Source organism: Apteryx mantelli, chromosome 1 (genome assembly GCF_036417845.1).
Source record: "Apteryx mantelli isolate bAptMan1 chromosome 1, bAptMan1.hap1, whole genome shotgun sequence".
NCBI lineage: Eukaryota > Metazoa > Chordata > Aves > Apterygiformes > Apterygidae > Apteryx > Apteryx mantelli.
In genome coordinates this window covers 220,498,113-220,517,351 of record NC_089978.1, presented here as the reverse complement: position 1 = coordinate 220,517,351, position 19,239 = coordinate 220,498,113, and the positions used below count along the sequence as shown (strand labels likewise).

Genomic DNA, 19,239 nt, shown 5'->3' with positions numbered 1-19,239 from the left:
TCCTTGACATTTTTCCTGACTTTTAAATGTTTAATTAGGGTTATTAATAGCATGGAGGCTCTCTCTCCTCTTCCTGTTTTTCGTTAGTCCTCTGTTTAATAAGATACAGCTCAGAGCTCTAGTTGCAAAACAGTATGCAAGAGGTACACACAAAATTCTGTGGACAAAAGGGATTTGTATGGAGATCCTCTTCTGCAGAGCATAAAAATCCTAAGAGTCCAGTTCATTAGAGCTGTACTTGCTATTTTTTGCAAACACAAGCAGAATAGAGTCTTTTTGGTATAGCTAGGCAGTATTTACAGTATTACAAAACTGAGGCGCATGTTCATATTAATAAGGCTTAGCTGTTAACACAACTCCAAAGCGTTTTACAAAACAGGTATCCAGTCCTAACAGAATTATTAGGCCTTTCAACAGACGAGGAAATCAAGACACAGAATGGTCAAGCAACTTACTCTAGTTCTTGAAGAAAGTATATAGACCTGTCAACTTACATCTTCACGCACTTATAGTTATTTCAGAACTTTTATATGTGATTTTGCCAATCTGAGTTAATCTTATCCACTTAAAATGAGACAGAACTCAATTTTATTGCCACTAAAGGCACAACCAAAGGCCATTGAAGGCACTATATAACTGAAATACAAATATATTAAAATACATTACCGAACATTATTTGAATATATTACTCAAAACATACTATCGTCCACTTGACATGATTACTTTCTCCTGAATAGGCAAGCAGTAAGAACTACAAGGGACAATCAGGCTTTGATGGGTAGAGACCTTACATATCCTCTTCTATATCAATTACTACAGCACAGAAAAACGATCTTTACAATTTTAAAAGGACTGAAAAAGAACATTTCTATTCTTAAGGGATTTGCTTTACCTAAAATATTTATATGTGTGCTTAAATCTACTTGTAGCAAATATGAGTGTATTTCTATGCAGTGTTTTCATATTCTATGCTTTTAAAAGCCAATTAAATAGTTTTTAAATGACTATTACAAAGTAAAACCTATTAAGAAGTAGATCATTGTATTTTTATAGCAATTCAATTGCATTAAAAATAGTTTTTTTCCCTGTGTTCCTAACAGCAGCAACTGCTATACTGATAGCCCTTCCCCTTAAGTATGTCAAAATGATTTAAAAAAAAAAAGAGTAGGTATTACTAAGGACATTTTACTAACATGGAATTGAGGAACACTGAGATAAATAACTTCCCAAGACTTGTCAAAGAGCATGACACATCCAACCAAGCATAGGCATCAACAAGAGAGAGGTCCACATTTGGCCTAGTTATCCTTTGCTGTCTTCATAGTCAACAGAGAGAAAAGGACACTTCAAAGGCCTGATGCATCTTGTGTTAATATAAATGTCTACAGTCAGATCAGAATAATGCAGTGCTGTAAGTGGCCATTTCTCTCCACTGACTTTTGAGGCAGCAGAGAACACCTAGCTCAGGCGGAGTTGTCTGCACTGCAGACATCTGAAACTAGAGGAGATAAATGCCACCAAAAATCTAGAAATGTAATTCAGATATGTTACATTTTGAAAAATATAGGCAATCTTGCTGCAAAGCTAGCAATACAAAGCTTCCAATCTCATTACAGATCCTTTAATAATACATGAAATTCGCCTAAACTCCACTTGTTTTCTAAAATGAATGCAGGCTGCTCAGGCTTCACTTTTCCCTCTTGTACCCTCGCTCACTGCTATCATGAATACAACTTTCTGAAGAATTTTTTTTTGTTAATCTTTACTGTTTGTATTGTGGGAATTGCACAGCTAACTTCTTGCACAGCACAACGCCTATCTATAGCAAATGCATAATATCTTTGGAGAAATTCAAATCCAACTATGCAAAGCCCCATGCAACTTCCTCTAAGTTGGTCCTGGACCAGATGACCTCTAGGGCACCCTGCTGACTGGTTTCATTCTATGATTTTGTATTAATAAAAATTTCTTCATGTTCACTATTAAACACATTTTGAAGACTTGTTATGCAATTATCTATGCATTTATTAAGGCACTAATATATTGATAAAAGACAGACAGGAAAACAATAGGAATTAATTCTTTCTTACCAAATTCAGTATTTTGACAGGTAAGTTTTCAAGGCCACTGACTGCAGTGAGTTTGTTGTGCGACAAACTAAGATGAATCAGACTACGACACTTCTCTAGTCCTCTTATCTCTTCTATGTTATTAACTATACAGAGGTTTTTGCAGTTAAGGAAAATAAGAGAGTATAAAAATCTTAGCAATAATTAGTAGCTAAATTAGCCAATGGAGCTGAAGTATAGAGAGCTGGACATCAAATGTTTATGCTAAGGAGTTTTAAATCCCAGCTGCTCACACCCACCCCTATTCCGAGCATACTGCCTCCTTTTTTGTCCTGACACAACTTTTTGTGGGGCTGCAGGATAACTAGTCACTCAACCGATGCAGCTAGAAATATTCTTCTCTTCTTTTAACACAGATTATTTTTGTGACTTGGTTCAGCGCAACAGTAATGCTGGCATAACTGGGCAGATGGCAAACCAAGAAAGCGGTGAAAATGAAGGAACAAGAACGTGGAGAAGAAACTTCTTCTGCCAGCATCTTGCAAAGCTGCCCTGTTGGTCTTTGGTCTTCTCATCAGCTGCACATGTGCAGGCTATAACATATGGGCCATAATGTATTCAAATTTAACTGGGCACTAATCATGTTAGGTCAGTTGTAGCATACAGGCACATGGCTAAGTTGTCTGAGGAGGGCACCACCTTTTTATATTTACGGAGTACTTAACCCACCATGGCTTCAAAATTAGCTTGACTTCCAAACATCATCTAGAAATTTCCCAAGTAATAATGGACACCAGTATCAGGTGGGGTTACTTCACTCTGTTATACCTGTTCTGTACTGGCTATCGGAATGGGGAAAGTGTCTTTTAAATTAACATTAAAATCAAAAGCACCACTAAAAACAGGCAGGATTCCTCTCAGCAAACTCCAGCTTTAACATAACTATACAGGTTCCTTAAACAAAGGCACATTTCCTTGACAACCTACCTATCTCAGATCGCTCTCAGAATGGGATTAACTCCCGAGGTACCTGTCTCCCTCCACTGAACTGAAAGCAAACTTCGACAACTCTAACTGGGTATCAAATTGTTTGGTGACTGAAATAAGGTAAGAAGAAATCCACTCCTATTTTAAGTGACCAGACTGGAAACAGATACATTAAAAACAAGAAAAATATTTGGGAAAAAAATCCCAGCCAAAACGCCTTTAAGTACAACATTCAGGACGCACAGAGAAATGCATTTAGACAATCACACAGGAAAACACAATTTCATTTTAATTGACTTGAGAGAACGACCTCCACCTGCAAACAGGGGCAACAGTTTTCACTAAAATTTCTAGTCTTACTAGGCAGTGGACAAATTATCAGGTTTTCTTCCTCAGTCTGAATGGTACTGCAAACCCAAACCAAATCTAAGCTTAGCCAGGGAAAATATATTCATCTTTAATAACTGTTTTTGCCTGACTGCATTCTTACGGGGGACTTAATTGTACACTATTACTAAGCTCTACATTCACAGGCCTAGTTGGGTAAGGAGAGGAAGAGAAATGAGCTGGTTAGCACAGCTATATCTTTTCCCAGGACCTCACACTAGGCTGTCTCAGACATTTAGAAAAGAAGCCAAAATCATCCACAAGCACTTATATTTGACAGATATTCATTGATTTGCGTTCAAAAACAGGCCTGTTCCTCTTCCAAATGAGAGGAAAAATTTTGGTGAACAAAGGATTTGGGTCAATATGAATAAGATAAGAAATCATTTGCTGCCAGTAAACACAAGCACCAGCCTGTTGAGTCCAAGAGGTTTAAGCTATAAGCATCAATATGATGCAGCAAATTGCTCAGCACTAAGAACTAATACAATCAATTTTAGTCTCTTAATGGGCCACTAAAATGCTTTGTCACATATTATTGCCCAAACAGTCTCCCTATCTGGTTTGGGCAGTTTCCTCCTTGAAAATTAATTTATAATCCTGTGAGGTGTATTTGTGTCTGCACCTGTCAGAAAAACTTACACTGACCTTACCATCTGCATCATAATTCCCTTAAATATGGTAAGAAATGCTTAGTTACTGTCACTGAGGAAATACATGCCAAACATTTCCACCATTGCATGATATTTAAAATAGTTATTTCATTTACAATTACAAAGAACAGCTTGTTTTGTCTGCCATGCCTCCTGTGAGGAGTGCTTGACATAGGTTAGGAACAGTGCCACTTTGCTGTTCTAAATTCTGCACTTCTAAATTCTGCACTCAATTTCCTCAATTTCCGAGGGCCCCACTGCAATTGTATGCATGAAACAGTTGTTCTCCCCATCTTGCTGGAATCAGCGCAAATGAAGACATAGAAGACAGCATGCTGCTGCATTCAAACCAAATTGAAAAATATTGATAGTCATCCGCAATCCAAACCTCTGATCTTTTTTTCCTTTTCATTTTGTCATGTGGTTTTTGCTTTGCAATGGAAAATTAGACCTGCAAAGGGCTAGGGCCACATCGCAATTTTCTCACAAGAATCACGTCACCTGCACACCTTGTAAAACGCGTGAATAATGTAACCTGGATGCCCTGCGAAAGTATTATCTGTTCCTACATGAAAAAGACATTGTATTAATATCCTTTGGTAATGGGCTACTTCGAGGACAAGAGACAGAAAAAACTGCAACAGCCTGCTGTCTTCCCCTTTTGCAGAGCAAAAAAAGTCAAGGTGTAATTTCTGAGGCAAAGAGAAAAGGCAAATAAGCCTTCAGGAAGCGATTGTAAGTAAGGCAGCGTGTCGACATGAAATTACAGAAGACCTTTCAAAAAAGCACAAGGGAAACTTCAGGGAGACTAAGAGTAACAGAAAAAAATTGCAATTCTACTCTTAATCTGATTTCTACCAGAACAATGTTTCTAACCCCCAAAACAGGGTACCATAGTGACAGCAACAACTTCCCTCCAACGGCATACTCCACGGAGTCTTCTCTCGGTTAAAGATTCTCTTCACTGTCATTTAATGGCCTTGTTCTCCACAGACCCTCTATAGCACCTCAGCAACTAGCTATGGCTAAGACTAAACAACACGCACCTTTTCCATTTAAAGAAGCTCACTGTTCCAAGTTGATTTCTTATTAACCTTTCTTATATAAAAATACTGGCATTTTTCTTCTGATTACTGTTGAATTTACCTTCAAAGGTGTATAACATAAAAATACCATATCTGGCTGCTCAGGAGTTAAACTCAAAATACACTTCACATCCCAATGGTATGGGTTATGAAGAGGTTTACATTTTTTTTTTTTAATTACCTTTGGCATGCAAAGACAGTGTGACATGTCACTTTTTTAGTTTTACAGGATGCAAAGTGGTGGTGGTGGTGGTGGTGGTGTATTCCTCTGATAAGCTAACACCTTACATATATACATACAAACCTTTAATATCATGCATGCTTTAGTAAATTAAGATCAGTTTCACTACTAGAACTATAAGTGTTTGATGCTGTTTTTACATAAAAACCTGAGATAAAGGGAAAAATACAAAGAAAACAGGTACCTATTTGAAACAAACAGTTCTTCAAAAAGTAAACAAGCAACTTTTCTCCCATTCAGGTTTCCACAAAGGATACAGTCCAGTAAGAGTTTAGTAAGTGACTGGTATGCTGATAAATCTCGCATTTTAGATATTTGGTTGCATGAAAAATCTATTTCCTAAAGAGGAAAAAAGACAAAATTACTTTCTGTCTTTTCTGCTTACAGCTGCCTTCTGAAACTAAACAGCTGCTACATTAAACTTCTGATCAAGGCTGTGGGAGAAGTAAGAAGATCATTAATACTAATACTGGGTGAGACAAACAGAAAGGCTCTTTTTTATGAAACACATAATTCAAATTTTGGGAACTCCCAAAGCTGTACCTTCTTCCAATAACATTTTCATTAACAGTCCTGGAAATTATGCATACATATATTAAAAAACTGATGGAGAAGACAAAGAAATACATTAAGGTAGTATTTCAAAACAACCTCCTACTTTTTATAACCCGAAGTGGGTTACATGAAAACAGCAGCAAAAGGAAGAATAGCATACGGCTACATTTTAAATACATGCTTCACAATAGTAATTGGCACCAGGCAAGTTGAAAGGCGGGAACTGATCCTAAGAAAGGTTTGATTAATTTGGCAGCAAGGAAAAAACCTTGGCTAAGATTACCTCTGGCTAGAACAGTCAGCTGTACAGTATACCTTCCCAGAGCATGCTGGGGTTCAGAAGTAGAAAGAAAATAAAAAGACATAAATGTGCAATGTAAGCTATCCAAACATTCCAAAGAACTATTAAAATCTCAAATAAAGTAAGAAAAAAGAATAAAGGAAGTATAAAATTTGGTTTTTGCACCAAAATCTAAAGTTCATTTAGAAAAAACACCTTGAATTTAAACCTAACAAAATGAATTTTCTGCAACTTACCTTGAGATCTTTAGGTGGCTTAAAAACAAAGTACGTAGTCAATTTGTTGTTGGAAACATTGAGTTCCAGTAAGTGAGGCATCTGACTGATACAAGAAAGATCTAATAACAAAGCAAAATGCCAAACTTAGTATAAGAACACATAGGTAAAAGCAGATATTATTGTGTGAAAATATGACAACGTCCACTAGCAATCAAGAATCAATTTTGGATCACACAGTCAGAAAGCAATGTTTAAAATGCAGAAGTCAGATATATTAACACATTCTACTAGAAAAAAAAAAAAGGGTTTCTAAAACTCTAGGAGTGAGCATTTGAATTATACTTTAAATTCCCCATTATAGAAACTGATTGGTCCATAAGCCAAAATGTAATTTTATATTCTAGCTACCTCTAAAATGATAGAGAGAATACCTCTATCCTAATTTACTAATTATTGGAGAAAAGGATTTAGGACACTACTGAAGACTAAATGATTAGTTGCTATGGAAAAGTCCTTGCTCTGTTCAGACATAGCCTTCACAGACAAACTGTTAGCAAAATGAGCGGAGAGAAGTGCTGCCTTACAACAGCGTTGCTATTATATGACTCCAGCACTTCAAGTGAAATGAAAAACTTGAAGGAAATAATGCAACACGTTTCCACCCAAGCTTATTCTTTTTGATGTTAAATTAAAAAATGAATTGGGTATGAGAGAGAAGGAATGGAAGAAGATGGGTTTTACCTCAATCTCCATTTGTGACTATTCTAAATTCAGGACACAATTTCTTACATTTTGTCACCTATGGGAAGCCTTGCCAAATGAAAGCCTAAGACTGGCAAAACTGTACCAGGCATAACTTTAAACATTCTGACATATGCATGTGTTAAAAATCTCAATTAACCTTGTACTAACATGCTGCTTTGCATTTTACTTTTCGATAATAAACTGGACAATAATCTTCACATTCCCACTGAGTAGCATATGCTGGTGCAGATGTATGAACAGCCCACACCTCATTCTCAAGAAGATCTAGCCATTGCCTCAGTCTGTAGAGTTGAAGTACTTGTGTCATTAAGATGTAGACCAGGTTTTGTGATATTAAAGCTACATGGTACACTGCATTTCTCATCTTAAATGATTTCACAACCCAAGAATTTACTAGTGTATTTACTACATACCATTAATTTTATTATTTGAAAGTTCCAACTTCTGTAGGTGAACGTATCTGGAGAGAATGTTAATGTCACTTAGCTTACGACCCTGGAAAAATAAAGCAAAGGGACTTTAATAACTAGATGTAGAACCTCACCCTGCTCTCCCAAGAGATACACAGTAGCAGGAGACATTGGAGAGGTGCCTGAAGCTCTCTCCAGCTGAATGCTGGTTCTTAATGCTCTGGAACAGGATGACACATACAGAGAGAGATGTCAGACCTGCAGACCAGCCACGAATGAAGAAAATGTCAAAAGCAGACTTTAAAATGGAACCATGAGAATGAGCTACAGCTAGGGAAAATGCCACAAAAAAAGACTGCATACAAAAGGGGCCTGCAGGAATTCATCTTTAATTAGACTCGACCATTTTAACTTTCCGCCCCATAGACGCTGAATGCTGCATTCTCAGAGATTTAGCATGTTCCTCTCTTTTTTGCTCCAACTCACTGAAGTAAGAAGACTCCATTTCACAGCTGATGATTGGGTATGGAAAAATCTTATTGCTGTTGCCAGTAAGAAGTGAAAAAAAAACAGTACTGATAAAGCAGTTGTCAGCAGAAGCCATGTTGTGTCTTGTCAAAGGTCCTATATACAAGCAACAGCATTGACAGGTAGAGACAGAATCTGCCTCCTGAAAATTTTTTGCCAGATCAGCTATTTGCAGTCAAAAAGGGGAAATCTATGAGCAGAGGAGCATTTTACAATGATGTTCTTTGCTTATACTTACTGGAAGCGACAGATTAAGATAAACGTAGTCGATACCAGAGGCCGAGCGCCCCAGTTTGTGGAGCCCCTCAGCTGCAATGTCTTCATCCAACACTCCATCAAACTGATCCTATAAAATACCAAAAAGGAGGGAGGGGTGGATTTAGGGGAGAACTGTGAAATCAAATTCCACTCTCTGTAGAATCTGGGGCTGCTTGGGAGGCAACTCAGAACAGGGTTTAATAAAAGACCTCAATCAAATGCTCCTTTCAGTGCTCCACCACCCCGCTAAGGCACTACACTACAGGAAAAATGATGAATACAGTCCTCAGAACAGATAAACAGGAACATGTCTTGTACCAGTTCTAAATATTTAGAAAGGTTCCTAAAAGGCTGAGGTCCATTTTTTCAACAGTTTTTGTTCATTTGTCTGTTTGTTTTTAACCTTGTGGTTTACAGACACATGTTTAAACAGGATTTGTTTTCAGAGGTGCTGAGCCATAACCCTCCCATTGATTATGGATGTTAACATCTCAGCAAATCACCACTAACATATCTCCAGGGCTGTACCCCCACAGGCACGTATCCATGTTACTGGTGGCCCTTTAATTTTTTTTAGCATGAGCAGCTAGTGCTGCTCTTCAGAGAAAAGTCTTTGCCAAAGAGGGTACTTGACAGATGGCACTAATGAACCAGTGCGTAGGTTTAATGAGAAAATAAACCAATGGCTTGTGAAATTCCTATGAGCTGGGAGAAGTCACACAACGATCTCTAATCTAGGGACCAAGATAAATAATTTTTCAAATGCAATCATCCAAATCATAGCACCTACATGTTACAGCAAATGGAGACTATGGATATATTTCCACTAGATAAAAATATTAGGCGATACTGCTGTGGCACTGGGCACTTTAGAGCCCAGCAGAGCAGGCAGAACAAATTCACTTGTACCCAGGGACTTACTGAGTCTCAGGGTTGGGCACATGCATGGCCAAGAGGTTTAATTTGGCAATTCATATGCCAGCGTATCCCCAGGCTTGGCATAGCAAGGAGAGAGAGAGGCAATCTGGAACCATCCTGGCTAACAAAGAGATGGAAGGGACCCTAAAAAAAGGCAGAAATGGGGGGGGCAGGGAGAAACAGAGACCAAACCAGCCTCAGCTTTGTTCCTCCTTTGGATGGAAACGAGAAATCATTGCCTTGTGCCCCCATCGCCTCTCCCTTCTGCCCCCGGTGACTACACTGAGCACTGAAAGGGAAAAGGGCCCTTCCCCCACGAACACCCCCCTCCCCGAATAACTGGGGGGCACGGAGCTGAACCTCCACGGGCTCCTCTTCCTCGTCCTCCTCATCCTCCTCGGCCTCCTCCTTGTCCTCTTGGCGAGGCAGGCTGAGCTGCGGCTGCTGTTGGCCGGCCTCGTCCCCAGACCCCGCTGGGGTGACCTCCTGGGAGGGGTGCTGCGGGGGCACAAGAGGAGGGGGAGGCAGCTCCACGGGGCCGCCCTCTCCCCCCTTCTCCTCGCCCTCGGCCATGGGCTGTGACAAGGAGCGAGGACGCGGCGGGGGCAGCGCCTCTCGGCGCTTCGCACGCAGGTACCGCGCCCAGGCCCGGTCACCCCTCAGGCCTGGCCGCCGCCATCTTGTTTGCTCTCCCGTTGCCGTGGAGACGGGAGAGGAGCTGCGGGTGGGGAGAAAGGGTTCGCGCCATCCGGCACAGCCAGCCAATAGGAAAGCGGGCTGCGGAGCAGTGCAGGCTGGGAGTTGCAGTTCTCCGTACAAGGCCCCCCGCGAACCGTCAGTCCGCAGAGCATGCCGGGAGTTGTAGTCCTCCTCACAGGAGCAGGAGGAGGAGGAGGACTCCTCCATTTCTGTGATACGAAGTCAATAGCGGCAAACAAATAACTTTCAGGGCACAGTTATCCATCCACAAACACCCAAGCCGAAACGGGCTTTGTGCCAAGATGGAGGCTTTGCTCAACGGCACCATAACAAAAATAAGGGCCGCGCAGGGAGCCCATGGCATGGCTGAACTCTGTCCGCAAGGCCCTTGGCTCCCAGGCGGCTGTTTTGGTCACTGGCCAGTTCTGGTTATCGGTGTTTTTGTCTGGGAAGCCGAAGGGAGGCCTGGTGACTTTGGTCATTCATATTGGGAGGCTCGGCCGCCTGCGGGGGTGATGGTTCGGGGCTGTTTGAAATGTAGAAGTAACGTGTTTCCTAAAGAAAAAAGTACCCTGTGTTAGAATTACTTTTTTTTTTAACATTTCTGTTGGAGGAAATAGAAAGCTCGCCACACCACATTTCAGAGGAAGAAATAAAAAAACCCTAATAAAAATAAAACGTGGCAGACACCAAACTTTTTGGACCACAAAATGTCTTACAGATACCAAACCCACTCTTAACAGCAATCTTAAGCAAAGAGACTAAAGATATTAAGAGTTTTGGGCAAGCATGCTTTGTGATTAGCTGAGTTGTGCACAATAACCTCTTGGGTCCGGTCATGCCCTGTGGCAGTGAGTTCCACAAATTCATTATGTGCAGTGTAAAAAAAAAAACCCCAAGAAGCTATTTATTTTCCCTCGTTTTATGTCTCCCCAGTTCCCAGTCCCTGGTCTACCCAGTGTGTTTGTATTACAAAATAGGGTTAAATGAGAAAGTACAGCCATAAAGAAAAGGAGGGGAGGAAGGGAAGATCTGTCAGGATGTCTGCTAATACACAGCCTGACCCCCAGCTCCCAAACCCAAGCTATGGGCTTAAAAAAAAAAAGAGGACGAAGATATAAAAGCTCTTTATGGACACCATCCACTGACTTTTATCTCTGTGCTCCAGGGAAACATTATAATAACTGCAATAAAGCTACCCCAAATTACCTTCCTTCATTATCTCGCTGGCTGTAATGTTAAAACCCTTAATGAGATTTACTCCTTTTCCACTAAGCACCCTGTGCCTCTTCCCTGAGCCCTCTGGGCACAAGGACTGCCCTAGGAAGGCTCTTCTCCAGATGGTACATGTCTAAGAACTGCATTCAGGGAATGGCAGCAAAGGCAAAGCCTTGAGATCTTTGAAAAGTATGGAAAAACCTGAAAGGGGAAAATGGATCCTATCTGGGAATCTGTATGGCTTTGGGAGGCTTTTGGATATGTTCTGACCTCATAGAGCAACTTTTGAATCACCAGAGCTACAAAGCTAAGCAGGAGCTACCTGAAGACAGCAGTCACTTGCTCCCTTTTGGGCTGCCTTATCTTTTCTAGCTTTCATGAAGCCTAGGATATTCTCTTCCTCCAAAACATAATGTTTTGTACTGCACATTTGCAGATCGTCCCTTCTGCAGACAGGGAACCTGCGGAGTCATTAGCTCCCACATGGTGAGGGGAAAAGCCACTTTTTGACATGAATCCTGCCCTCCCCAACCGCAGGATTATCAGCACCCACTTCCCTCCTGCGCTGGGACTCCCTGTGACTGCAGGACGTGCCTTCTAGCCAGCATGTTCCTCCTAGCAATGTGACACCACAGCGCACCAGTGATACGACTGCTGCCCATCCCCACCGCAGCCCTGTGGTGCTGAGAGTCGCAGATCGGGCTGCAAATGGCGCAGGAGGGTTGAACCCCACCTGGCCAGCCGGGCTGCCCCTGCGGCCTGCTGCCATCCCTGTGCAATAAGCAGAGAAACGCCATCATCCGGGAGGGCTGAGACACAGGCAGCTAAATCTGAGCCCATACAAGCATTGCCGGCGCTCATTACAACCCTGAAATACTGGCTGGTATGCAGAGCCTGATACTGCCCAAACATCTCAGAAATAGCTTCATGCTGGTAAAACACGGCTTCATCCAGCAATGAAATAGGACAGTCCCACCATCTCTTTCAACTGGCACGGGAGTTTTCATACCCTGCCTCCCATGTTTTAAAATCCATCCAGGACAGACTGCCTGGAGCCACAAGGCACAACTGCTTCCCTCACACCCAGGAACTTTTCAGTCCGGTAGCGGCACTTTCCCCTATAAATGAAAAGGGCAGGCTATGCAGAATATGTACATGGTGCCCTTGCCAGATATTTTCTTTGATGGTGCCCATAGCCCACCACACTCATAAAGTCAGGTTTATCCCTACTATCTTGCCAATACTAGATTCTCAAAAATCATAGATCCTGCCTTCTGAACTTATGAAACTAATCTGAAAATCATGAACCTGGAAAAAAAAAAATCCTAAAGACAGTCTCTCCTGTGACTTTGTGTCTTGTGCATTCCTTGATGTTTCATGTATGAAAGCTGATTCCTGCTTTTCTGAATGCTTTAGGCTTTCTGTCCCTTGTGGGCTCTCTGGTGTCCAGTAAGAGCTGAGCTTGTTCTGCAAACCTTCCTTCAGTGAAGATATGAACAAGTTGTGACTCCTCTGTGCAACTTTGAGATTTTCTGAGATTTGGAGGTACTTAATATCTTTGAAATCTCTTCCTTTTGCCACATATGAGTGGAATTGGCCAACAGAGTCCAAGGAGGGTGATGGACACTTACAGAAACTTGACTGCATAAGCTGTATTTTAAACCAGGAAAAGAGTATTATTTCAAATACTGTCAGTCCTCTCTTCCATAGGAGCAAATGTCCAGGTGCTGCATGTGGGGTTTTTCTGTGAAAAGGAGATGAGAATTACCTGGATCTGGGTATGTATCTATCCAGACTGATGATGGCCGGTTCATCAATGGGTTTCTCTTTTTATGTACTCCAAATCCATACATGTTCTCATGAACCTCGGCATAGCCACATGGTAATGCATTGAGACCTCAGGGCAGGATTCGTCACACTTAATACTGGACATCTTTATATTAGACTGCAAAATCTGAGCAAGTTTCTATAGGCAATGGAGAAAAACCAGGCATTTTCAACACCTATTGAAGGTGGGCTGGATTACCCCCAGAGGTAGCTACCACTCTCCAGGCACCAGGGTGGTGAGTTCAGACTTAGACATTTAGCTTTTAGATGTTTAAGCTGGGGCAATTGGTTCACCCTCAAGGGAGGTAGGACACTTTTTACCCAGCTGAGTTGCAGAAACATCTGTCTTTAAGTGGGGCTTGTTCAAAGGGCTGTTAAAGGGCTTCCAGCTATCTGCAAGCTGAGCAATGCTTTGAGCTATGGAAAAGCTATTAAGTGCTGGAAGGCAAAAAAAACCACAGAGAACCTCTTATTCTACATCACAAATTCGGCTGAGTGGGACAGACTGTGACTGCACAAAAAGGAGCACACTGCCTGCCGAGCCAGGTCGCTATTGCAGCCAGAAATACCTACAGCAGCAGCATGGTGCCTGGACTTAGTACTGCCCACGTGTCTTTCCTGTCACTCAGCTAATGGGTGTTGTAGAACTTGGAGGAGAAGTTGAACTGTAGCCTCACGATTGCTCTGGAGGCCCCAGCAGCTGTGGCGGGCCGCAGTGACAGCAACAAAGTCAAGGGCAGATGCTGCCTGGCAGAATCTCCCCACCCCGGTATGCAGGGTGCATGGCATGTGTGGTAGGTCAGAGAACATTACTGCAGCCTGTGCAGAGCACATAGGTAGTATTTGGACCTGGCTGGGCTTAAATCCCTTTGCATGCATGTATATAGGTGCATTTTTTTTTTTGTCTAGTGCTCTGCCCTTGCAGTCTGGAAGCCAGCCAGACACCTCGCTATTCCCCAGACTCTGCATGGGCAGGGTGGCATCAAATGAGTGGCGAGCAGAAGGAGGGGGTGAAAGAAGCCAAGACGCTCAGATTAGCCTGCAGTAGATTTGCTGGGAGATAGATACTTGCTCAAGCTCCAAGCTCTCCAAGAGGCAAAGGCCACACATAATCAAATTAACAGCTAGCTGGGCAGCTTGTCCATGTAAGAAGGGGCTGGAGACTTCGTGGGAACAGATGACAGAAAAAGGGCAGGCCCAAATATAGCTTACACGGGTTGCCATTGAGCTTGGAGCAGAGCCAGCAGGGCTAATGAGTTCTTTGCATGGAAGTCTCCCAGAGTTTATTTCCTACCATCTGGAAAATGCCTGCCCTTCCACTGGGATTTGTGATGATTCAGACAGGAGAAGGGGTTATTAAAACCTCAGAAACACACATATCCTCCTTCCCTGTCCCCCCCCACCCCATCTGTTTGGGTTGGCAGTGCAGGGAGTGGCTGCCTGCCTCACGTGCTCTGAGACGAAATGGCTCCTTTAAGACCCCTCTCCATAGGAGCTGGCAATTGGAGTGAAATTAGCCTTATGTATTTTGGGCTGGAGACAGATTGTTCCTGAATAGGGCTATTAAAAAAGAGGCAGACTTGGGGGGAAAAAAAAAAATGCCTAGGTAGTAATGGCAGTTTTGGTGGAGGCAGAAAATAGTTGGGGGTGAGGGAAATGTCACTCCAGACCTCCGCCTTTCAGTGCTGTGTTACCAGTACTGCACAGCACATCCAGCCAGGGGATTACCCAGGAGATCTTACCCTTCCCTAGCACCAAGGACAAAGACTGAGCTTTTTGGGGCAGAAATCGCATAAAGCAAATCACATGCTGAAAGTTAAGCATGTCCATCCCAAATGGCTTGCTGTCTCTCCTTCTTCCTCCGAGAACCAGCTCATGCAGAGGGCCATGAGGCCAGGGCTGCTTTGAGCTGAGGGGATTTCCCTCTTCTGGCTTGAGCCACAGGGCCTCCTTCTCCTTTGCACGTGGCATTGCAGAGACACTATGGATAATGCTGAGAGGGCTGGTAGGATGTTCTTGGAGCACTTCTTTAGCCTGGAAGAGCCCAAAGCACTTTCCAAAGTGGTGTCTGATTTTTCTAGACATCAATACTGGGCAGAATGAGTTTCAGGTCCTGGTCCATATCTGTTTTCATCCCCTCTCAGGGATTTGTGCACCTCCCTCTGCCTTCTCTTCATCCCTCTGTGAACCCGGCAGCTGCCAGTCACATTTTAGCTCCAGCTTCTCCAAGGTCCCATATGGACACTCCATTTCCCTGGTGATGCTTGGTGTTCCCAGCCCCAAAATGTTATTCCCATCATTCCAACTGTTGCTCAGTCCTTGGGCCAATCTGGCTGCTCCTGGAAAGCAAGGCTGGCTGGTAACATCAGAAAAGTCCATCACTGGCAGCCATAAGATACTTCCATGGAAAGGGCTTGAAGCTGATGGGCCCTGCATGAAGTTGTGGCATTCGGTTTTGTGATGGTGCCTTTGAAGGAGCGTGTGTTTTAGGGGGGGGCTTAGCAGTAATTATGCATATGTAAATAACCTTAAAAACACCTCCCACGAGCCGCTCTTTATTAACACCTCAGCAGGTGTTAGATCCAGTTGGAGCCTGTGTGCTGTGCAGGCAGCCTTCGCCACCGCAGGGCCAGCACGTGTTGGACTGTGCTCTTCGCCTCGCTATTCATGTGGCATCAAGGAGGTGGTCGTGGGTGCTGCAGCATGAGGTGGCCACAACTTCCAGGGAGGTGGCCATGTTTAGGTTTTCATGCATGGTTTTTAGGTGTTTTCATGCAGCTAATTTATAAACTGTTTGACTCCTGTCCTGTTTGGAGATCTGTACAGCCAGCCGCCTTGCTCTTCTGCATCTATTTCCAGTCAGCAACAGCTCTCCTGGATCAATAAATCAGTCAAAATTTGGGGAGGCAAATTTGCAGAAGACTTGCACAAGGAGCTATTCTTCTCTTGGGATAAGGAGGCATGGCCGGACCAGAGCAGGAACATGACAGAAAAGCGAGACCACCATGATCTCATGGCCTCCGACTAGCCATCTCTGAACACGCAGGTCTCCAGGTTCTGGGGCTTCATGTTGTAACACTGAGACTGTGCTCCTAGCAGCAAGAGCCCTTACTTGCCTGAGTAACTGCACTGGCAACAACAGGACAAAGTATTGACTGCCTCCTTGTGGCCCGTGGATCTACAGAGGGATCTGCCCAAGGACCTGCAGAAGATTTGTCTGGTCCAGTGTCACCATCTATCTCTATACCTGACTAACCCTTTGTAAGGCCTCCTGTTACTGATGAAACCAGCGCTGGTATCACTCTTGCCTCCCAGTTAACCTATATAAGGGCTTATTTTCCCCTCCAGCCTCACGTTGCCATTTTGATGCCCCAGCAATTCTTATTCAACCTTTCCCTCCTCCATGTCCTGCATACGGGGTCTGTGACCCCCTCAGTGGGAGATGGTGACTGTGTCCCCTCATATCTTTGTGTCCCCTCACCCAGCCTCTGTGTGTTTAGTAGCGTGGCCTCTTGACCTACTAAAGGAGGCAGGGAGGATGGCCCAAGTGGTTGTCTCTGGTTACCCAGCACTTTCAGGTTAATCTACTCATGTTTAAAGAATCATTAAAAAAACAGGAGCTGTTGAAAGAGTGTCCTTCTTATGTAATCAGCTAGGGAAGAGCTGATCATGCAGATGAGGAACTTTTACAGTTCCCCTAAATGCCTGGGCTTCTCTTCTGAGTGATTAATGAGCAATATCTCAGTATGCAGGCTCAGTTATTCATAGCCTGGTTTGACACGTTCTTCCTGTGAGAAGGGGGATTTCTTGATACACCAAGAAGAGATAAAACTTCAGGGCCAATGTTCGACGAGGGGAATGAGACTGGCTGTCTGGTAGCCAAGCAGGGTAAGAGAAAGGGCGACTCACAACACAGCCAGCCTGGCTTCCCTCGTACAAAGCAAAGTAGTTTGTGGTGAGCCCTGCACCGGAGGGCTTTGGGTCACCCACAGAGCAATATTTACCAGGACATTCATGTGAGCGCAACTCCCACCAAGCGCTGATGTTTGAAGTGGAGATATGCAGAGCTAAAAGCACAACCTGTCACTGCCTGATCTATACACGAAGGCACGTGAAGGCACACGAATATGACTGAAATCTGCACAATCATCAGTGGCCCCATGAATGTAAAGAGAAAAGAGCATTTCCTGCTCTGTAGCTAGCAGTGACAGAAGGGCTCCAACAAATGATCATATGTCGTTTGAAAATGAACGAAAAGCAGCATTTTTGCACCAAACTGGAACTCACTGCTGCAGGATATTGTGAAGGTATAAATGACTGCCAGGAGATGTTAAGCAAATGCAGACAGGTGGATCTGCTGGTAGCTTTTAAACATGGCAGTGTGGACTCAGGAAGCCCCAAGGCCACAAATTTCCTGAGGGTCTAACACGAACAATTGCTCTCTGTATACTTGTCCTTTTCTTCATACATTAATACATATACATAACATACTAATCAGCCCTTTGGGCATTACTTACCCAATACAGCCTTACTTACACTGCTTTTGAATGGAGATACTAGATTTGCATCATCTGAGGACTGGCGAAAAAGTAGGATCCATGACACCTTGGCCAACAGTGATGCTAGTGATTGGCTTGGCAGCAGCCGGACCCTTCACATCACAGCCAGAGCTTCCAAAAGCAGGAGAGATCTGTGGAAGAAACACCACATCTTGGCCGTGAGGGATTGCTTTGGGACACGTGGTTCAATGTGCTTTATGGAAGACTGGTGAAAGACCGCAGATACCCTGAGACAGCACAGGTGATGTCTTGTCAGAAAACATCATCCACACCTCAGCTGTGGGGCCTGGCTGGCTGCTGTCGTAGCTCACAAATACTTCAGACAGGGAAAAGGTGCTTTTAGCCCTCAGTAACACCACTCTGATTGGGTCCATAGCAACCATCATGGCCCCAGTATCTTTAGGAAGTGCCTCTGGAATGATCATTTGTCTTGAACAGGTATCATAGCTCTTACCATGGCCCTTGTCAGCCAGCCACAACGCAAGTCCCCCAGCACCTTGAACCCAGCACAACTTGGGCTATGACAAGCAAGCAATGGGCAAGGAGAGCTTTTCCTCCTCAAATATCTGCTCTTTGGGATCTTCGGCTAAGGGCGAAGTAGAGCTGGGAGATGAAGTCAGCTTGAGACTGTGGTTTCAAGAGGCTGTGGGAGGTGTAGCCCCCCCCCCCCCCCCCACACACACACCAGTGCCTGCCCTAGCAGCATGGGGAGAATGAACGTGGTTTTGTGCATGACACCAGAAGGGCCCCTGGAGGGTCCAGGACACTCTTGTGCTAGTGAGCTGGCATGATTTAAGGAGTCACTGGGCCCTGAGTTGGCACACAGTAACTCCTGTGTGAGGAGATGTGAGGTGTCTTGATGCAAATCAGTCTCTGAAAACCCCAGACTGTTGCCAGCGCTGACTTTTAGCTAACATGTTCTGCTTCCCGTTGCAATGGACTGGGCTCACTTGCAGAGGAGAAATCGGTGTTGGAACGGAGGGGCAGCAGCTTCTCAAAGCACGTGCACTCAGTCCCAAGAGTGTGTCCAAAAGCCCCCACAACACCCGTCTTCTTGAGTTTAAAGTTCAAGGAAGTGGTTGGAATAATTCAGACAGGTGGGATGTGACACCCAGTTCTGCTAATGAACAAGAACTCATTAATCTGCTGTTCCCTGGTTGCCTATCTGTACCCAAAGGGACTTATGTGGCACCAAGGGTGAGAGAGGCCCCCCAGACAAGTCAAGCACTTGTCTCTGCAATTTGAACAATGCTTGGCTTGGTGCAAACCATTCCCCAAATTCTGCTGGCTTTGGAACAAGAAACACTGAATTGAATTAAAAAAAATAATAATCCAGAATTGAAGCTCTAAATCAGCAGTTATTATCCTAATAAAACCTTCCCAATATCGACAGAGGGAGCATTTCATACTCAGAAGTGTTAACAGCAAACGCTGGCCTTAAATACATTGATTTACAATTCAATTATAAAAACAATCAGCTCCCAAATACATGCCACATGCAAAGCAGATTTATGGGCAGCCCTCGCACTTTGATAGCACTTTGCAGTTGCAAAAGCTTCGT

The 19,239-nt window shown here is 43.6% G+C and overlaps 1 protein-coding gene across 1 annotated transcript in view; it reads right to left on the bottom strand.

The window, feature by feature from the left end:
* Positions 1-10,034, bottom strand: part of LRGUK (leucine rich repeats and guanylate kinase domain containing) — a 54,970-nt gene extending 44,936 nt beyond the window's left edge. Inside the window, exons 1-6 of the mRNA XM_067289987.1 lie at positions 9,742-10,034; positions 8,438-8,545; positions 7,675-7,756; positions 6,515-6,615; positions 5,680-5,761; positions 2,091-2,215 (exon numbers count right to left, since the gene is read on the bottom strand). Of these exons, the coding sequence (XP_067146088.1) occupies positions 2,091-2,215; positions 5,680-5,761; positions 6,515-6,615; positions 7,675-7,756; positions 8,438-8,545; positions 9,742-9,948 (705 nt within the window). The 5' untranslated portion in view covers positions 9,949-10,034. The remainder of the gene's footprint in view (positions 1-2,090; positions 2,216-5,679; positions 5,762-6,514; positions 6,616-7,674; positions 7,757-8,437; positions 8,546-9,741) is intronic.
* Between the last annotated feature and the right edge of the window lie 9,205 nt (positions 10,035-19,239).